General features: G+C 46.5%; 1 protein-coding gene across 2 annotated transcripts in view; it reads left to right on the top strand.

Annotated features, from left to right (window-relative positions):
• The first annotated feature begins 100 nt into the window (after positions 1-100).
• The window catches only part of Stk39 (serine/threonine kinase 39), a 261,664-nt gene continuing 240,724 nt past the window's right edge, over positions 101-21,040 (top strand). The window contains exon 1 of one of the 2 annotated variants that reach the window (XM_030251876.1): positions 101-575. In XM_030251876.1, coding sequence (XP_030107736.1) covers positions 332-575 — 244 coding nt within the window. In that variant the 5' untranslated portion in view covers positions 101-331. The remainder of the gene's footprint in view (positions 576-21,040) is intronic. The other variant, NM_016866.2, reaches the window with a different exon arrangement.

Genomic DNA, 21,040 nt, shown 5'->3' with positions numbered 1-21,040 from the left:
TGGAAACTTCCCTGGCGGCGAGCAGGGCGGGAGGGGGCGGCGGTTCCCCTCGGCGCTGAGAGCACCGTGCGCGCGAGGATCGGGGCGCGCGGCGGGCGCGGCGGCCGCCGCCTCCTCCCGTCCCCGCCTCCGCGGCGCAGCCTCCTCCCTCCGCCCCGCTCGGCCTCCGGCTGGCTCCCTCCCCTCGTGGCAGGCTCCGGCGGCGGCGGCGGCTGCGGCGGACGGGGAGGGCGTGCGCCGGCCGAGAGGTGTGGGCGACGAGGCTAGGGAAGTTTCAAGTGGAAGGTCGTCCGCCGGCCGGCGCGTCCCCTCACTCTCCTCCCGCAGCATCATGGCGGAGCCGAGCGGCTCGCCTGTGCACGTCCAGCTTTCCCAGCAGGCGGCCCCGGTGACAGCGGCGGCGGCGACGGCCCCGGCGGCCGCGACATCAGCACCAGCCCCGGCCCCGGCCCCGGCTCCGGCGGCGTCCGCAGCCCCGGCCCCGGCTCCAGCTGCTGCTCCAGCCCCGGCCCCGGCAGCTCAGGCGGTCGGCTGGCCCATCTGCAGGGACGCGTACGAGCTCCAGGAGGTTATCGGTCAGTGCGGAGGGTGCTGCGGGGCCGGTCCAGGCCGGGCGCCGAGACTGGGCGGGAGTGGGTGCGGGATGCGGTTCTCCTGCCTGCCTGCACGCCCAGAGGCAGAGCGGCCGGCTTCGGGGCCTACCGGCTTCAACAGTTATTTTATTGTCTTTTTTAATTTTTAATTTGTCCCTTCCTTCCCTGAGCGCGGCTGCTGCAGGAGGTGGCGCGGCGGATGTGACTCGCACTGCAGACGAGCTGCAGGCTGCAAACTTTTATCTCCCGGATCGCCGGGGCGGCGGAGCTGGAACCCAGTAACGCCGCATCCTCCTCCCCCCTCGAGCCCTGGGGCCGCAGCTCGTGGCCGCTGACCACGCGGATGGGCTGCCTGGGCGGGGTGGGGATGCGGGGGCGCCGCCCTGGGCTTCCGCGCCCCCGCGCCGTGCTGGGTGAAACGCGTCCTGGGAGACCCTGCGGGCGCAGCCGCGCCTCTGCCTCCTGCCATGACCTCTCGGTGGGTAGCCCAGCCACGTAGTAGTGGCAGAGGCCCAGGCGCCTGCCCAGACCAGGGAGGATGCTGGCCTTCTTCTGACAGCCGCCGCATGCTCGCCCTGCAACCCGGCTCTGCGCGCGGTGCGCCCGGTACCTGCCTCCCTCCTTGCGGGCGCGCCGCCTGCTGCCAGCCCCGGGGCCGGTGAGCGGCCGCGCTGGCCTTCTGCCCTGCTCCGGGAGGATCTGCTGGGGTGAAACTCGAGGCTGTCCACGATCCGCGCCCAGCCTTTCGGTGTCTCCTAGGCAGCTCACTAATACCATCTTATCTTACATTTTTAAATACCTGGCAAAGTCGAAAGGCAAGAAGCCCGCGTTACTTTTCTTTGAGCCAAACACGTGTAGGGCCAGGATATTTGTGGTGTCCTCTAGCTTAGAACCTTACCTAAAGGTTCATTCACTTAGAAGTTTTGTGCCTCACCGATGCTGCCAGGCAAAGTGGGCCCCATCATATAACCTTATGAACTCTGGACTGGGGATGTTGCTGGCTCATAATCTTGATATTTAAAGATGGGGACGGGGGGAAATTCAAGTTATCTTTTTCTTTCATTTAAAAAAGATTTCTCTATTTTTCCCTTGAACAATTATAATTAACATAATTAATATAATTTCACTAGACACTCAAAGGAACCCCTTTTATGTCGTGTGTGAATGAGACTTCCAGCAATGCATAAATATACATAAATATATACATACATATATATGTATATATGTATGTATCTATTTGTGTGTTTGATAGGCAGAAATGTGTATATGTGTAGTAATTATGTACTTTGGTATGCAAAGGCTGCTTATAGTCTTTATAGACATTTATAGACAAAATTCTCCTAGTATCTTTCATAACTTTTAGCTAAAGACTCTTCAGGGATGGATCTTGACGTTTCTGTCAGGATTTAATAACACCAAGAGCTTTCAAAGCCCAGAGTCCTCAGTGAAAACTATTTTAGCTTGGGATGTAAGGCTCTTCACTCTGAACTTCTTTGCTGCTCCTTGAGTTCTTGCATTCTCACAGTGATTGCTGATTGCTGTCATTGCAGGCTCTTCCCTACCATGCTCACACACACAATGGACATGCATATACATACATACATACATACATACATACATACATACATGTGTATTGATATTGAAGACTGAACCAGGACCATTCCTAGGGACCTTTACCTAGTCAGTCTTGCTCAGCGTCCAAGGACAAAGTGAATGTCTTTGGAGAAGCTCACACTTCTCCCAGGACATGTTAAGTGGCTCCTTCTGACCCCTTCTTTGTCTACTCTGCAGTCCCTATCCTCATTGTTATTGATTGCTCACCAAGTCTTGGGGCCTTCTAGGTTCTGTGCATGTGTTGGCAATGCAGGCAGGCATGATTAAATCATGTGCTGATGAGTTAGGAGATAAGGGAGAATGATCCTGTAGGATGTGCTGAGGGAGTGCTCGGAGACGGAGGGAGACAGATACTCTGCATGGCAGAGACTGGCTGATTCTGCACTGAAGTCCCAGTAAGAGCTTGTAAGGTGCTGAGTTATTCCTGCTGCTGCCTTCCGTAAGCAACTCTGAATTGAGTTGGTTGGTCTCTCCCACCACACAGTTTTCCCTAGGATCCAGAGCAATTTACATACAACTAATTTATATTCTCATATTGTTAATCATTAGGGTTAAAATGTAAGCCTTGACTCTGGGAACAGTATTTTGAGCTGGCTTCTTTTGTGAGTTAAGGAATAAAATCTTTTTAGTTTAAGTAGGATTAATTACAAGGCCTTCTCTGCTTGTGGCATCAGTGTTAATTATAGTTGGTTGATTTTTAGTGAAGAGGAAAGATTTACCTGGGGGATTCAAGAACAGAAAGGCCTGCTAATTTCATTTCTGGTTCTACACATTGTTCAGCTTTTCTATGATTTTATATATATCTCACATTTTCCCATCCTAACAGACGGGTATTTGGAAACCCCTATTATTGACAAATGACTGGAACCGGGTTCTACAAGGGCTTGCTATCTCCCTTTAGCCTTCCGTGCTGGTTGAGCCATTCAGGGCAAATTCGTGGTTAAGCACTTTGCCTTAAACACTATATTCAAGAAGTTAGCAGTACAGATACCAAACCAGTTTGAAAGTCAATGCCAGTCAACAGCAGTGCCTCTCCCTGCCATACAGCAGGTGTCCTATGATGCCATTCCAGCAGTTTGAACCACAACCAGCAGGAGGCTCAGATGGGCCAGAGCCTGGAGCCCCGGGAGGCAGGGCGCTTCACCTTCCAGCGTGGCACAAAGCACAGACACCTTTTCTTCTACTTCCTTCTGGGTCCAGGACAGGGCCTCGGGATTAGGACCGGCTAAGCTTTCTAAAACCCAAACAGACCAGGTCCAGTTATTTGAGTTCTTCTGTTTTAGAAAAAACAAAGACAGGATTTTCCAAGTCTAAAAATAAAGTTTGTCTGTGTGGAGCCTTGCCGTTCTGTTGTAAAAGCAACAGAGAAACTGTAATGCTATTAGGCGTAATCTGGTTCAGAAGTTTAGGCATGACCTAGAAATAGTGTCCAGTCTGCCGGACGGAGCTGTAGAGCCCAGACAGGGGCGACACACGGGATTATTGAGTTCCCGTGCTCAGGGCATGCCCGATGTTTCTGGGTTCTGGACAAATAACTGTTCTTTGGAGAATTTCAGATCTCTTCGTGATCTCCAACTTTGCCCATCTGACCTCGCCTTTGGAGTCCTTCTGCAGAGGCATGAAGGGCACCTGAGCCATGCCAGCTGAAAACTTGAGTTTGTTGGCAGTATTAATAGGATCTCCTTGACTCTCTAAACAAAGAATAAAAGATGAGTTATGTAAACGTTGACGCGGGCATCCGTAATAGAATGGACAGACAGCCTCAGTGAACACTCTCCTTGAACGAGGTCTGTCTTGGCAGTATCCGTTTCCGAATTTGAATCAGGTAATTCCAGAAGTGCTCTTATCTCCCCTAATTTTCCACCTTGAAATAATAAATAGACCCACTGCTTCTGAATGTTTGATTGTCTTCCTCCTCCTCCTCCTCCTCCTCCTCCTCCTCCTCCTCCTCCTCCTCCTCCTCCTCCTCCTTCTTCTTCTTCTTCTTCTTCTTCAGGAAAGGCCTTTCTTTATGTAGTTTTTGTGTTTGATTTCTCCATGGTGCCTGACGTTTTCTCATTTCCCCCATGGTGGCCCTTTGGAGTGATCTGAAAGGAACACTTATCTGCTGTCTTAGGCAACAGAAAACAGACTGATGTGAAGTAGGGGTTCCTCTGCCCATTTTGTTGTCTCTCCTGAGGCTGAGGTCCACACGTTCTTTCCAAGACTCAGGTAACAGGGCTGGTGGTCACTTGAAAGAGCATCAGCGTCTCCCAAATTGAGATCTGCAAACAGTCTAGGGCACTCTCAGAGCCTCTGGGAAGGTCCACGGTCTGTGGATTAGCACTAGGGTTGTGACAGCCTAGAGGTAGTTTGAGGACAGTGGGTGGCTGCATCGGACAGTCTTTGGGAGAGCTGAAGTCCTGGATCTCCTGGCCTTTATGCCAGCAACCTTAGTGTTTTCCTTTGACTTCAATTAGGGTCTTTTTCCCATGTCCCTCCTTCCTTCCCTCCCTTCTGTCTTTTCTTCCTTCCCTTCCTCTCTCCCTCCTCCCTCTTCCCTTTCTTCCTGCAGTAGAGTACTGAGATAACTTGGTTGAAGATAGGGATTTGATTTTTAGTTGCCTAACTTTTTAAAATGTACAGAGGAAGAGAAGCGCCCAGTGGCTCACTTTGTGAACAATGTGGTAAGTTAGACGTAGACATTTTGCCACTTCAGCTTGTGGAGTGTGTATGTGGCCTGCTAGAGTGCCACTCTTGTCTCTGAGCCTCAACTCCAGCCTTTAGCCGTTTTTTTTTTAAAGTATACAGTTCAGTGGCATTGACTATATTCCTAACAAGCATGCTCTTTTAAATCTGCCAGTGAGATTGGTGAGTGGGAAAGCTCTCAAGGTTAAAAGAAACTTCTGGAAGACAGACCGCTATCTTTGCTTTTTTGTTTTGTTTTGTTTTGCTTTGTATTTGATTCATGACCAATAATGTGCAGTCCCCTTCCTCCCTCCTGCCTCGACTCCTACGGCTTATCTTACATTTCGAATGGTGTTTAAAAATAAATGTCAGCCGTGATGACTCCAGAGTCAGAAACCGTGGTCTGTTGGTTTCGTGTCCTGCTATGGTTGTCTCTGGTAGTTGTGACCAGTTATTTGTGAGTTGTGAGTAATTTGATAGAATTTGTTCTAACAAATTACTTAGATGTGCCTGCACACAGTTTCCACATTGGTAGCCCGAGCAAAATAGGTTTGTGAGCGTGTAAAACACATACTTAGAACAGTGCTTGGCACGGGGCACACTCAATTAGTCTTAGCCCTAACTTCTGTAGAACCTCGCTTGCTAATCTGACTCAAGTTATCAGGACAGAACACAGCCCTGGCTTCTCAGGCCTTTGAAGTGGCTTCAAGAGTTTACTCTGCTTGGTTTCTGCCAAGGTGGGGGGGGGGGCGTGCAAAGGAGTGAGGTTACACTCAGACCTCCTTTTTGGTAGGTGGCATGCAAGGGAAGTCAGAAGCCAAGGCAGCAGGCGGGCTTCACCTAGGCCCAGGCAACCCCCCTCCCCCCCGCCCCCCCCCTCCCCCGCCCCCAGACCTTCATGGAGGAAGCTGGAGAGACCTGTAGGGCTCTGGGCAATTTGGACAGCTCAGGGCTTTAGGTGCCAGATGGCTCTTTGACAAGAGGTGAGAACATCCTGTGGGCAGGCTGCCTGGAGGAACAGCCCATAATGGAAGAGCTCTGAGAGCAACCTGCTCCGACTGTACCTTCCTTCTACCTCTGAGTCTGCCTTCCTTAGGTGGCTGCGCTGCGGGCAGGAAATGCTGCTGACTAAAAGAAATACTCACTGCTGTCCTTGCAAGTGGGGGAACCGGGCCCTTTATGTTAAGATAAAGTCATCTCTGCCGTTTCCTTCCTTTCTTCCTTCCTTCCCCCATCTCAGAAAGAAAATCTCTCGCGTCTTTTCCTTTTGCGGTGCTGGAGGTTGCACCCTGGGCCTGCCTCGTGCATGCGTGCATGCGTGTTCTCCGTAACTGACCTACAGCCCCGTTCCCCTTAACCTTTGTTTGTGGTGGTTGGGAGTGTTTACAAAGCTCTCAGAACCTTGAGTGGTCCGGGCTGCTCTTGAGCTCGCTGAGGTAGCTGAAGGTAGCTTTGAACTCCCGAGTCTTCTGTTCTTGCCTTCCAAGCCCTGGGATTACAGGCTGGCCCATCATGTCCGGCTTTTCTTCTTGGCTTTCCTGCAACTTCCTCCTCTGCCTGCTCCTTTCTTTCTGCCCCTGTGTTCACAGCAGAGCCGATTGGAGGAGCCTCCCACTTACTCTTTGCCTACTGTAATCTGGCTTCTGGCCTTTCTCAAAAACCAAGTTGTGTAAAGGCTAAAATAGCCTCTGTCCGTCTGTGGACAGAAAGAAGCCCTGGGCACTTCCTCTGCAGGCAAGTCTAGCCCCGTTTTTTGTTTTTGTTTTTGTTTTTAATTTTGCAACCTGGACTGGCCATGACCTAGGCGTCCATTTCTGCCTCACAGTCTGTGGTATTTTCGGTTTCCCTGTCTGCCGCTGCTCCACTGTCTGCATCTCCATGGCTGACCTAGAAATGGAAAGGCCTCCCCTGACTTTGAACTAGTGTTTGATAACCTTTCCTCTTCTTTCTGTGGTACTGGGGATCATGCCCAGAGCCTCTCACTTCACCTCCAGCCACGCCTCCCAGTTCTCATGGAACTTAATTTTTCTCCATTCCTGCTCTTCTTGTTCCTTCTCTATCTGAAAACCCCCCAAGTGCAATACATAAAAGATTATGCTACTTTTCTACCCTAACGAGGCTCCCACATCTGCAAGGTCACCACATTGATGTACACACGCGCGCGCACACACACACACACACACTAGAACAATATATATATAACTTATACATAGTGTTATATATACATATATAATTTATAAATATAAATATATAATGTATATTTTAAATATATAATATGTTAAATATATTATAGATTGTATTTAAATATTTATATATATATATATATATATATATATATATATATAAATGTATTATGTGTGTGTTTGTGTGTGTGTCTGTCTGACTCTCCATTTTCATCCCTACAGGTTTAACGTCCTTATCAGTGCTTTTGGAGATTATTGTAATGATGAGTAGATCTCCATTTTTGTTTCCAGCTCTAGTATGCTGTGTTATCACAGTTGATATTGCTATATCAGGATGTCTTTGGTCCTGTTCCCAGGCTTACATACCCTCTACCTGCCCTTAGTCATCCTTGAGGTTCCCTCTGAGACCAGTATTGAGCCTCTTGCTTCCCTTTCTCTCCCTCTCTCCCCATTTCCATCTTCAGGATGGCATGCCAGCCTGGGGGAAGCTTGCGCAACTGTGGAAATGCTTCCACCCTCCCCTGCCTCTGCTGGGCAGTCTTCTTTTCTTTGGAACACTGTGTCTGTGTGCCCTAAGTTCTGGGTTTCTCCTTTTTAGTCTTATTCTCTTGCAGTACAACATGCATGTTGAACGTGTACCCGTGCAGTGAACACACTGGAAAGAAGTGCGTGTGTAAGCTACATGTGTGTTGGTGCCTGTTCTTACATTAAGTAAGCGTGTGCAGTTAGCACTGTGTTGTCCTCTTTTGTGTCACCTCTGCTTTGGATGCTTTTAAAATTCAGGAAAAAAAATGATTTCTCCTCACAGAAACAGTTTGTGCCCTTAGCTCTTCTGGCCTCCCTCCACTGGTCCTGTCCTGTCTCTCACCTCCTTTCTTGGAAGGACAGTTTTCTGAGGGTTCATCCTGGCCTTGGATGGTCAGAGCTTCTCCCACACCACACACATCGTATGCAGTATTTGATCCTTGTTTTCTGGCTACAAGCCCGAATTCTGGGGACAGATGTCACTGCCTGCCATCTGAGTTTGCCTTCTTTGACCCTGAGGGTTTGATCCTGCCTTTGATGGTTCTTGCTCAGTTAGCTGACCTTGGGCCAATCAGCTTTAAGGACTCTGTAGATAGCAACTCAACCCTGATGATCACTAGGGAGCTCCTTTAGTGCTTCCACCTGCCTATGTTGGGGTGCGGGGCAGAGGCTCCCCCTCCTGATTTATGGAACCTGGAAGTGGCCCACGTGGGCTAGAGGCTTGCCTGATGGTAGGAGTAAGGGTGTCCCATGCCACACCTCTTGGGAGCCCAGTACTCCCTTCCTTCTTTGAGTGCAACAGTGATCTCTTGCTGTTCGGGTGTTTAAATATAACCCTTGCCTTGAAGTTCCTTGGCGTCGCTTACTGCACAGAAATGAGAAATAATGGAGATGAGAGTCGGATGAAATGCAAGAGCAGAATTGCAGGACCGTGAGACTCCAGGGTTAGACATGCAGACAGGAGTGACACCCTTGTAGCCTGCAGTGGACAGAGAGTGATGGAAGGGGAAGGGGGTGGTGCATGCCAAGACTGCAGCGTTCAGCTCGATTTGTAAGTCAGACCTCATCTAATGCCTGCTTTAACTATTGTGTGTGTATCTTTTGGAAACGAGGTCCTTTTCTCATTTCAGTAGAATTCCTTAAGTCATTGTCTGAGGCTTTGCCTTTTCTCTCAGGACAGTACTGTTTAAGTTATACCAGATAGTCCCAAGATGCTCCAAGAGGAGCAAGTATTCCAAGGTTTGTCTCTTTCCTTCTTTCTTTTTTCAAATCTGCTATTCACGGGTGGAATTTATGATACTAGAGAAGAAGCCAGTGTATTAATTAAAAAGGCATTTCAGACTTGGCTTAGCTGGAAAGCTGAGAGAGGAGACCTAGGCCTCTCCGACACTAGCTTGGCAAGGCTTGCTCTCTAGAATTGATTGAAGCACACACGTTAGAATCCAACGTGAGCAAATGCTGAAGTATTTCAAGTTTCTTTTCCTTTGCCAAACAGTTATTTGAGAATAAATTCTGGCATAACTGGAAGAAGTGTCTTGGGCATTGAAGGAAGTAGGTGATTGATCCTCTGAGCTCATTGTGAGTTTATGTGTGTGTGTGTGCACACTCAGAGACCTCAACAACCATTTTATCACCATGTTCTTTGCAGCAATTTACATTTAATACAACTTTCTGCTGCCTAGAAATAGGGGGTACTCTTGTGTGTAGTTATTCTCTCACGTAAGTACATAAATGTGGTGACAGTTTTGGGGTTTTAGGTTTTCCAACTTGTTTCTGTTGGAACTCTTTGCCAGAATAATTGCTTGGAAGCAGGTAGATGACTCTGCCACGTAAGAAGATGGCTAGATCTTCCCTGAGAGTAGTTGGAAGCCTCCGCCTTGAACGGCTTGAGGTGTCTCGTGGTCACTCTGTTGATGGTGAGGGTCTTAGCTGGATCCGTGCTCTTGTTTTGACCTGCAGGCATCCATCTGTCTGTGGCAGGTTTGCAACCAGGGCACACTCCTCTTGCTCCCTTCTCTCCCCTGTTTCTCTTGGCGATTGGAAAAGATTGTGTTCTCTGGGTGGTTCTTGTTGACCTTCAGTGTTTAGCTTTTAATTAGAGCTAGCCCTTCTTCCTTACTTGGCTCAGTTGCCCGTCCCCTTCTTGTCCCTTCCTCTTTCCTGTCTTCCTTCCCATCGCCACTCTCCACCTTTCTTAATTATAGGTGACCGAGAAAGGAGAAAGCAGAGATTGGGCAGGGGCGTCTAGGGAAAGAGGTGCAGGCCATTCACTGCTGACCTTTCTAAGTGCCCAAGTGAGAAACGGCACGGATGTGAATGGAGAATAAGGAAATCCACTTGGAGACGTTGAAGAAAAGTCCACCCCATCACCTTTGCCGTATAACTGAGGACTCCCAAAGTCAGAGTCAGAGTCCATTGCCTGCCCCATTGCCTGCCGTGCTTCCCATCCTTAGAGACCCAGGTTCACAAGTCTAGGTAGGGGTGGGTTTCAGCCAGTATCATTTAGCTAGTGTTCTGTAGTCGATTACATTGTGAGTGATTGGTTGTGGCCTGGCCTCGTGTCTGTGTGTAACACAAAAGAACTGTCCGAAACAGTTCCGTTTTCAGCTTACGGGTTGATCGAAGTGGGCATGTTGTAGCTGTCAGAATGACAACAACTATGGATGCGGTCATTGTCTCCATGTGGCCACTTCCATTTAACTGACATTGAGCTGAGGAGTGGGGGATACAGACTGATCTGTGCTTGTTACCATTGCACCACGTGACCCAAAATGCCCAGAAACTGCTTAAGGGAGGAAAAATTAGGCTCATGATTTTACAAGATTTTAGAAGCCTGAGGGGACAGTGAGGTTACGATTGTGCTCGGGAAGCAAAAGTGTGCAGCGGGGGCTCCTCCTGTTCCTGTGGACCAGGAAGTAGAGAGGGGGCTAGGATCCCGGCAGGCAGGCAGGCGTAAGTAGCCTTAAGTGACCTGCTTCTTCTCATCAGGTCTTACCGCCTTAAGGTTGCATAGACTTCAAGTAACAGTACCAGAGGCTGAGGACCCAACTTTGAAAACGTGAGTCTTTGGGGGGGGGGCGTTTCAGATCCACTCCACAACCCCACCCTTTAGTTATACTCTACCTTTCACGTCCTCAGTATCCAGTCATGGCTGGTGACTGTTGACTGATCAATACAAATTCAGATTATGTCACTGTCTGACATTTTGACAGGGCGATGTTGAATGGTGTATAAGTTAGTTGCTTTTCTCATTGTTATATCTGATTCAAATATCCGACAAGAAGCAAAAGGAAGGTGTAATTGTGGTCCACAGTTTGAGGATGCAGCACATCCTGGTCGGGGCAGGCACGGTGCTGGGAGGCTGCCTGCTCACATCTCTGCTGGCCAGGGAGCAGAGGTGAGTACTGGCACTCTTGTCCATCTTTTAACCACGCTGGGGTGGTGCCACCCATATTCGCTATTGACTGTGCATCTTCCCTCCTCAATCTTTTTTGGAAACATCCTCACAGATACAACTGGAGGTTTGACTCTTAGGGTGTCTCAGTTCAGTCTAGTTGACAGTGAACATGAACCATCTGAGATGGTGGTTTCTCAGCACCGCCCAGAGACTGCCTCTATGTCATCAGGATGTCTCTACCAGTGTAAGGGCAATGTCTAAGTACAGGTTGAGGTTCCACCCTGACTTACCAGTACAAAGGGGAGGCAAGCATGATGATCCTACTGTGTGCCAGCGTTTGTCTCCCTTCTACACTGGCTTTATTCTTGGAAGTAGTTCTGCTAGTGTTTTCAGAAGAGCCATTTGCTTCTGTGTAGGGTGATACTCTTGTTGACTTAGGGAGGTAATTTTAAGGTATAATTTCTTTGTTTGTTTGATTGTTTTGAGACAGGTTGCTCTGTGTAGCCCTGGCTGTCCTGGAACTGTGTAGACCAGGCTGGCCTTGAACTCACAGAGCTTTACCAGCCTCAGCCTCCTGAGTGCTGGGATCAAAGACATACACCACCATGCCTGGTTCAGGTATATATTTTTATCGTGTCCACTTAACTCATTTTGGGAATGTTGTCATGATTCTGTAAGCTCTGAGATCCCTACAGAGAAATTGTTTTTGGAAGCGTTAGTTTACTTAGAGCCAAGCATATGTTTGAGAGTCAGGGTTGGATATGGTGGCCCGGATAACTTCAGTTGATTTTCTTTTATGTTATAAAGAGAAAGCTGACTTGATTATGTATTTGTGTGTGTGTGTGTTTGTTTGTAGGTACTGGTAGATGAAATTAGAATATCTGAAATAAATTCCCCTTAGGAAAAATAATATCTTAGTTTATCTTTGGCACTTATTGTAGATTAGAATAGTTTTTTTTCTTTAAGAGTTGGGTGGAGCTAGAGCTTCATGCAATATATATATTACATGTATATGTATATATATATACACACACACACACACACATACATATATATATCAGGCTTGCTATCTCCTGTTTGGGGCTGGCAGCCTTGTGAGGAGAAAGGATTCATGTCAGTGTAGAGAGATGAGGGTGCAATGTGAGGCCTTTTAGAAATAGTGTGTGTGTCCCCCCTATGTGTCCCTCCAAGTGACCGGGACTGGAGAAACAGTGAATGCTTTTCTCTATTTTCCTTTCCTTTCCTTTCCTTTCCTTTCCTTTCCTTTCCTTTCCTTTCCTTTCCTTTCCTTTCCTTTCCTTTCCTTTCCTTCCTTTCTTTTTTCTTAGCAATGCCCTTTCAAGTTTGTGGATAGTCAAACCTAGTGCCTGGCCTTAAGTAAGAACTCTAATGGAAACATTTCCTGTGTAGTGTGGAGACTGAAATGGGTCAAGTGTTCTGTGAGGCTTCCAACTGTGGTCATTAGCATGAGCCTAAGAAGAGGGGTGTTTGGGGCAGACAGCAGGATGGGGCTAGATCCTTTACTTCCGCTAAAGCACATACCCACTGCTTGTTTAAAAAGCGACACTCCAGGCTTCAAGAGAGGGTGAGGTGCTTTAATAGGGGCATCTTCCTGCTGCTGTCATCAAAGATGCGGGATTTTATCAGAAAGCTTCATGTCCTATTCTTCTAGCAGGGTCTCATGTAGCCAAGGCACCTTTCCACTATCTGTGTAGTGCACGATGTCCTTGAATTCCCGACCAGCTTGCCTTTGCTCCCCGGCTGCCTCTGATGTCCTGTTCTCTCAATCCTGCTAGAAGCAACAACACAGGCAGCTTTGCAACTGTGTAGCAGTTTAAAGTTTTCTAAAAGAGAGGTGGGCTTTTTGGCACCAGTGGTGCGAGTCTTCTACTGCTTTTCTCATTCCTGTTAACAATAAGGTCAGGGCGGGAGAGGTGGCCCAGTGGTTAAGAGCACTGGTTGCTCCAGCAGAGGAGCCAGCATCAGCTCCCAGCACCCACACAGCAGCTCACAGCCATCTGTAACTCCAGTTCCAGGGTGTCCAGTGCCCTCTTCTGGCTTCCACTGGCACCTGGCATATATGTGTTTGTACAGACACACATGCAAGCAGAAACCCATATGAAAACTAAGAGTAAATAAATCTTAGATAAGTTTTTACTGTTTATATCTGTCTTAATCTAAATATTAAATGCCCCTTCCTTTTTGTTTGTTTGGTCTTGTTTTGTTTGTTTGTTTTGAGTACTTCGAAGAAAAGGAAAAACCAAAATATGAAAGCTGAGTTTTATTTATTATTAGAACCAGTCACAGCAAGTCTCTGCGTGTGTGCGTGTGCATATGTGTGTGTGTGTGTGTGTGTGTGTGTGTGTGTGTGTGTGTGTGTATAAGAAGTGTTTCATTCCAGGGCACATGGTGGGAGGGATCCACTGACTCTGTGGCTAATTCTTGAATGCTGTTAGCAGTGGTACTTTGATTTGAGTACTATTATATTATGAATTATATTTTTATTATTTTACTGTTTTATTTATTTTTAACACTAGGGATGGAATTTCACAAATATTAACACAATAGGCACAAACTCTAGCACTAAAGTCTCCAGCCTCAACATTTTTCCTTATGGTAGAAGTCACTCTATAAACTAATGACATCACTACCCCATGGTGTGATTAAGGGAATGAGATGGGAGAGAGGGGGTGAGGAGAGAGGTGGGGGGGGGTGGAGAGAAATGAGAGAAATGAGTAGGGCAAAGTTTAGGGTAGGAGAGATGGTGAAAAGGGCTAGGATGCTAGCCTGAACTTTGAAATGTATAACAGGCACTTGTGATATTGACTGTTCCTGGCACTACAGGTAAGTCATATGTCCCTTCCACCATAGGTAAGGGAAATGACTCCTCTTGGTGGAAGGGAGCCAGCTTCCCAAGTTCCTAAGGAGTGCTGGCTCTTATCTGTCAGCCAGACATCCTCCTACAGTCCAGGTTGAGCTCGCTGGGCTGCCTTGTGGAGTGTGGGGAACTGATGTTTCATTTTGTGCCCGACAATCATCAGTTAACCTGACCATATTCTCCACGTTCCATTGCATTGGCGACTATAGGTTTCAAAGACGGTTTGCTGTTAGCCATCAGGGTGACTTTTGTTCTAAAAGTGGCCTTAAGAATGTGTAACTTGCTTTTAAAGAAGCTTGACATACTGATTTGTGTGTGTGTGTGTGTGTGTGTGTGTGTGTGTGTGTGTGTGCTGGCCTATTTGCCATTTAAGCTTCATTCTGAAAATTCTACAGCACATTAAAAATATAGGTGCTTCCATGCATATGCAGTCATTCCTCTTGCCACCTAGAAGTCACTGAGCTGCGTCTATCTCAGCCCTAAGAATAACATACCCTCCACACATTGCTTAATTTCAGGGCCTATTGTTGCTTAGATAATCAAGGAAGTGTCTCTACTTTGAAGCCAATCCGAAGGTGTTTTATTGCTTTATTTGTAAATGGAACTGCCAGCCCATTAGGTTCAAAAGCCCACAAACCTAGGCTATCAGGCAATTTGGCAGTGACATCTATTAACAGGATTAATTGGGCTGATATGACTGCTAGGCACCTGTCCCTCCCTCACCTGTGCCCTCCCTCACCTCTCCATACATTTACCTTTATCCCCCGGAAGCTGAGGCTTGTCAAAGAGGTAGATCTTCCAGAGGAGAAAAGACGACCTTTCTTCTGTCAAGGTTATCCGAGCAGCTGCTCGCCCTCTTCCTGGCTAGAACTTCTAAACAGGCTCTTAAGATTAGAAAACTAGAAATGCTTATTAATAGAGTCTGTCCTTTATGCTTACACTATTGTGTACCAGTCAGGCATAGAATGCAAGGAGTTGTGCAGTTTTTTCACCCTATATAAACCGATAAGACTTTCCTGGTAAACCCTTATTTTCAAATAGCAACGGCCTGTAGATGTAGGAAGAGGGCTAAGTGCCTTCTTTATAAAGCTGGAGACTTGGTGCTAAGTGATCTGTACTACAAAGGGTAAACAGATGCACACGTGAAGATGGGACTGGGGGAGGACCCGTCCTGTACTGGTCCAGTTGCCCCTTTCCCACAGAAGGGAAAAGGCACGAGAAAAGGATGATTCTGAGGCTATAAATATGCCTCCGGGGCTATAAATAACTCCACTTTTAGAAACTCCCCCCAACACTGTACTCGTAAGTCATCCTAGATGGCCATTAGGCAAACCTTGGGTAACACAGACAAGGAAAAGTGGGGACCAGTCACCAGTCACCGTATCACTCTGGACCAGAGGGCACTGTTTGAAGTTTGGTGTTGGCAAGATAGGTACAAATCAGAAACTGAAACTGGGGGGAAAAGTGTGAATTGATATTTTTAGGAATTGCTTTTTTCCACCCCCATTTAGGGCTATCACATGTAATTTGCGTAGAACAAACAAACACACAAACTAATTTTAGAGTAATGCTTGATTGGCTGAAGTGATTTGTTCTCTGAGAATTCAGTGCACACTCATAGTCAAGGGCACTTTGGTACTACTGAGGCGAGCACGGAAAGACATTTTTTTTCTTTGCTATCCAGAAGTGTTTTCAGAGCCACAGAATGTTTATCTTATAATTGAATGTTTCCCAGAATTACTTGTTGCAGACTTGGGCTTTGTTTCTTCGTCTACCCTTGGAACACCCTTTTCTGATACTTGGTATTTTACTTAGTGGAAGTTAAATGGTTTACAGTATGGCTTAGAGGAAAGTTGAGAGCAGCTAACTTTCCAGGTTGCAGATACAGTTGCGTGGTAGAGCACTTGCCCAGCTTGCACAAGACCTCCTGTGTTTGAACAGCACACGCCCCTTCACATGAAGTCCCCACCCCCACGCACAAGTAGATAAAATAGCATCCTTGTCTGAACTGGGCAGTAGGTTTTGAATTCCGCTCTGACCTTTCATCTAAGTCCGGAAGTGGCAGTGTAGTTTTTTTTCTAGACTGGTTAAATATGTGATACTGTTTTATAGAATTACCTATCTTCTTTTGTGGTAATGAGTAAGGGGCAAAGAAGCAGGCAGTTACAAAAGACTGCAGAAAAATCTCACAGCGCTCTCCAAAGTATAAATCCTGACTCCAGATACATGTCCCACGGAATGCCACGAGCCTGGAGCCACTGACTTTTAAATCTAGACGGGAGCATCTAAAAGGCATCTCGCTTTATTCCCTACCCTACTCTTGGCTGCTGAGCCATCGCTCCAACCCCAGCTCCAAATCTGAATTAATTCCCTGCTTAGATGTCCTGCATCCAGATTGGTGGTTAATGCATCAAGTTTGGGTCCACATTTATCAGTCCGTAGCATAAAGTTTGGGAGATACAGGGACTCAGCCCATCCCTTGCCGTGGAGAGAAATGATGAGTGAGACGGTGGCGAATTAGAAAAGAGGAACATTGTCACCTGAGTTTACAGAGTAGAAGTTGTATCATTTTGTTAACTGAAAAGGAAATGTCATGAAAGTCATTTCTAGGAAGAAATGTATGGAAAGCTTTTCTAGGTGGTTGAGGAATCTGGATTATAGACTACAAAAGAATTGAGTAGCCTCTTCTTTTGATTGGTCGGGAGGAAGGAGTAGGAGTTCAGTACAATTACCCAAGCAGTGGTATTTTCTTAATAAGAACAGATGGAGAGAAGAGCGAGCTAAGGCTGACACTCACCACCCAGGGCTTTCCGGGAGTCCAGGAGAAGTTGAACACCCATGGAAGGCTGTAGAGAGAGGTGTTGCCCCAACTGGGAGGGGGGCATGATCCCAGCTGCAGGAGCGGACAGCCTGTCTTTCCGGATCCTCTTTTGTTAGTTTTACACTGACCAGTGTGCTTGCCTTTGCTCCCATTTACCTGCCTCTGTCCCCGCCTCTGTCCCCACCTGCTTCCCCTGTCCACCATGCATCTCTCCTCTGGTTTCTGCTTAGTCCAAGCTTTGTCTCATTTGAGGCCCCTTAGGGCTACTCGGTTTCTCAATTTTGGCCATGCTAATAATTTTAGAATTTTCTTATCAATTCTCAGTCCTAATCCCAGAGCACAAGAGTCTTGACAGTTTTTCCTAGATTGCTTTTGTGATACATCTGACGGCCATAAATGCAGCCATCCCTCTTCCCACTTGGCTAATGGCACAGCTTCAGAAACTCCTAGCTGACCAGGGACCATGAGTATGGCAGGTACCTCATGCTAGTAATTTAGGTAATGTCCTTCCTAGGTGACTAACAGGGCATCTCTTTGAAATGGCTCTGAAGAATGGAGCCGGGAGGGGCATGGGGAAGAGAATCAATGTCACCTGTAGTTAGTAAGAGATCGTCCTGAATTAAGGCAGTCTTTGGATAAATAACAGGTTGTGTGTTTATGACTTGGTTGAAAAGCAGGGTTTTTGTTTGTCTTTTGTTTTTTTGTCACTAAAAACTTTCCTTGGAATTAACCTCCTCTTTCCCATATGGAGTATAAATCTGGGAAATGTATGTCCTACCTCAGTTGTAAATGATCGGAAACTTGGAAGTGCTGATACCTGAATCCTGAGGTATCTTTTGTTCTTGCCCTTTCTGCTTGATTTTAGGGAGGGTAAACTCGCTCATCCTGTTTATGTAAGGGCAGTGAGGTTCTGAAAAAAAAATGTACTCTGAACCTGATACTCCTGGAAGAATCATTTTCTGAGTCAATAGTTTATCTCAGCAGTATCTTCCCAGGATATGGGGAAGAGAATCTGATACCCCAAATTTTGTGCTGTATTTGGCAATCTGGTTCTCTGTGTCAAGGATGAAAGCTTGGTCATTGCCCTCTGGAAGAGTTCAGCCTGTCTTCTGGAGGGACACTGTCAACTGTCCTCTTTGCTCCTCCTCCTCCTTCACCTCCTCCTCCGCTCCACCTCCCCCTTCCCCTCTTCTTCCTCCTCTTCCTCCTCCTCTTCCTCGTCCTCCTCTTCCTCTTCCCCTTCCCCTCCTCTTCTTCCTCCCCTTCCCCTCCTCTTCTTCCTCCTCTTCCTCCTCCCCTTCCCCTCCTCTTCTTCCTCCTCTTTCTCCTCCCCCTCTCCCCCCTCTTCCTCCTCTTCCTCCTCCTCATCTCTCTTTCTTCCTCCTCTTCCTCCTCCTCTTCCTCCTCCTCCTCCTCTCTCTCTTCCTCCTCTTCCTCCTTTTCCTCCTTCTTCTCCTTGCTGTGCCTCCTTCCCCTCCAAGGCCATGGTCAGTACTAGCCATTTGAATGTTACAGTTAGCAACTTAGTTCTTGACCTTAGTGTGTGTGTCCCTTAGAACCTCAAAGGGCAGCTTCCCTGGCACGTCTTCAAGTAAGAACTAACTTCATAAAACATTGTTTTAGTTTGGTTTAGGATCACTTGAAATGTAATCTGATTTGAAAGACAGCATTTAAGCTCCTGTTTATGGAAAGATTGTTTTAATTACCTTCTGGTTGGAATTTTTGTTGGGTAAAATAAAGGCAAGGATAACCTGTTTGGAAAGGGCCTTTAAATGGTCTGATTGCATTTTAGAATGTTTCCTCTGGTCATTTAAATGCCTTTTAAAATCTGCTTTAAAAATGCAATTTTAGTCCATAAGCAGAATTAAGCATTATTACTTTAATTAAAGACTTTGCAATGTTGCTTATTATTTAGGGAAAAAAAATCTTTGAAATTATTTTTGTTAAAAACATAGAAATTCCAAGCCCTTCCTTCGATCATAGGTATGCTAATCTCCTCTTGATTGCTTTGCAGGGAGTTGACTATGGTCACCAGGCGCCTGGGCTGTAGTGTATTTGTAAACGAGCTATATTTCAGTTATTATTTTGTGAAGAAATAAAGAACTTCCCTACTGTTTCTTTTTCATGTGACAGGTCTTGTACTGACCTTTGTTTATCAGTCCCTCCTGGCCAGTGTCCCTGGTTAACAGGCAGCATACATGCAGATTTCTCTTGTCACTTTCAATAGAATTGGCATTTTCTTAGAAAGTTACTCATTTCAAAAGACGATCCCTATTTTTTGGTTTCGGATGAGTTTTCATCTCCCTCTATCTTCTCTCCTTTAAGGGGCCCAAAACATGCACAAAAGTGCTGATTATGTGCAACATATTAGCATGTATTATCTTTTTCTTCATTTGTGTGGAGGTAAAAGATGTATTTGTACCTGTATTTAAAATTATACATTAAAAAGTTAAAGTGATGGCTAAGAGATTTGACTCTCGTAGGATGTCCCAGCTTGTAATATAATCAAGAAACTTTCCAGAAGACATTTGTCTATTCCAGAACTTTTGAGAACAGTTCAAATTGGCAAGTTCACCACCACCACCACCATCACCACCACCACCACCACCACCATCACCACCACCACCACCATCACCACCACCACCACCACCACCACCATCACCACCACCACTACCATCACCACCACCACCACCACCACCACCACCACCACCACCACCATCACCACCACCGTCATTTTGAGTCAGTGTCTTGCTGTGTAGTCCACAGAAGTCTCAACCTTAAACTCCTTGTTCCTTTCTCTCATGCTCTTGAGAATAATCCTTCCATCAGGGATGACATAGCCACACAGGAGCACCCACGGGTCACAGACAGGACTGAGTAATGACCACAGCTCTGTCTGAGGCTCACTCACATAGGTGCTTGTGAGGACTGATAGGATTTCCCTGATTTGGTAGCTTGTGAGCCTGACCTTGGTGGCCTGTCGAAGGCCACACAGCTGGCTCTGAGCCCAGCCGTGTCGGGATTGTGCAGTTCTGGGCCTTTCCAGGCTTCCAGCTGCCTCCCTTCCTTTCACTCCCAATCTGCCTTTAGCATCTTCAGACACTCAGAGCAGAGAGTGAGCTTATGGAAGAAAGGTATTGTGAAGTTATTTAGTGTGAGACAAGGTCTTACTATGTAGCTCTGGCTGGCCTAGAACTCACAGAGATCCTCTTGCCTCTGCCTCCCAAGAGCTGGGATTATGGTGTGCATCATTGTGCCAGGCAGGTCACTATTTTGAAATGATATCCTGTAGCATGTAGACTTGAAACCAGGAGGACTTCCAGGGCATCAGGTGTGGCTGTGTCACTGTTGAGTTTCTTGGTTCCATGGTGCTTTTATCAAGTTCAAGACTGTCATATGGTTTTTGAGGTTAGAAGAATGAGTGATGGTGAGTATATAGTGTATAACCATGTGTAGCAGTTAAAATAATGACATTAATGTGTTTCATCTCTTGGATTCAAAAGCTTTTGTAACTCTAATATTCAGCCCTTACAACAGCTCAGACAGGTATATTTACTGTTTGTCAGCCTAGTTTTATATGGAAGGTCCTCTGTCTGTGAGGGCCACTCCTGTCATATTTCCCACTTCATTGTACACTTATATCAATTAGTTAATTGGAAATTCACTGACCAGAGAGTTCATTGTCAATAAACAGCACCTGCTGTACAGTTCTTAAACTAGATGAGGACTCTCACCCAAGTTTCATATTTTTATGATACCGTTTTAAATATTTACCTAGTATTTTGATATGTTTCTTTTGAGGAGGTAGAAAAGACTCTAATGATAGTTCAGTAAGTTTTAAAATTTGTCACAAATTAAGAGCAGTAGGAATGCAATTGCCTACATTTATGACTAGTTTTTACATGACCTACCTCAAGATCACTAAGCTGCTACATCAGCAAAGAGGATGACATGAAACACTAAGGAACCTTAAAAGTCCCCCTCCAGGGAGTCTCTCATCTCTTCTTAGTCATTCACCCACCTAAAAGGATGGGTGATGTAAATAAGTTGCATAAAGCAGAAATTGCCCTGCCCTGTCCTTTGTCTCAGTCAGTGATGGAGACATTGGGAAGTAAAACAAAACAAACAAACAAACAACAACAACAACCTACAGAAGACCAACCAGATGGTAGTATCAATATGAAAGCGTTGACAACATTGTAGAACATGGGATTCTGGTAGTGGGTATAAAGTTCACGCCAATAAGGTAAGGAAGCCTTTGGGGTTATGTAGTTCCCCACACTGAAGCAAGAAGAGAAAGTCAGCACAAACCTAAAAGAAAGGGAACTCAAAGATGCAAACACATGTCTCTATAAATGCGCC

Source organism: Mus musculus, chromosome 2, assembly GCF_000001635.26.
Source record: "Mus musculus strain C57BL/6J chromosome 2, GRCm38.p6 C57BL/6J".
In the NCBI taxonomy this organism is placed as follows: domain Eukaryota; kingdom Metazoa; phylum Chordata; class Mammalia; order Rodentia; family Muridae; genus Mus; species Mus musculus.
The sequence above is the reverse complement of the archived record's forward strand: the minus strand, read 5'-3'. Positions and strand labels throughout refer to the sequence as shown.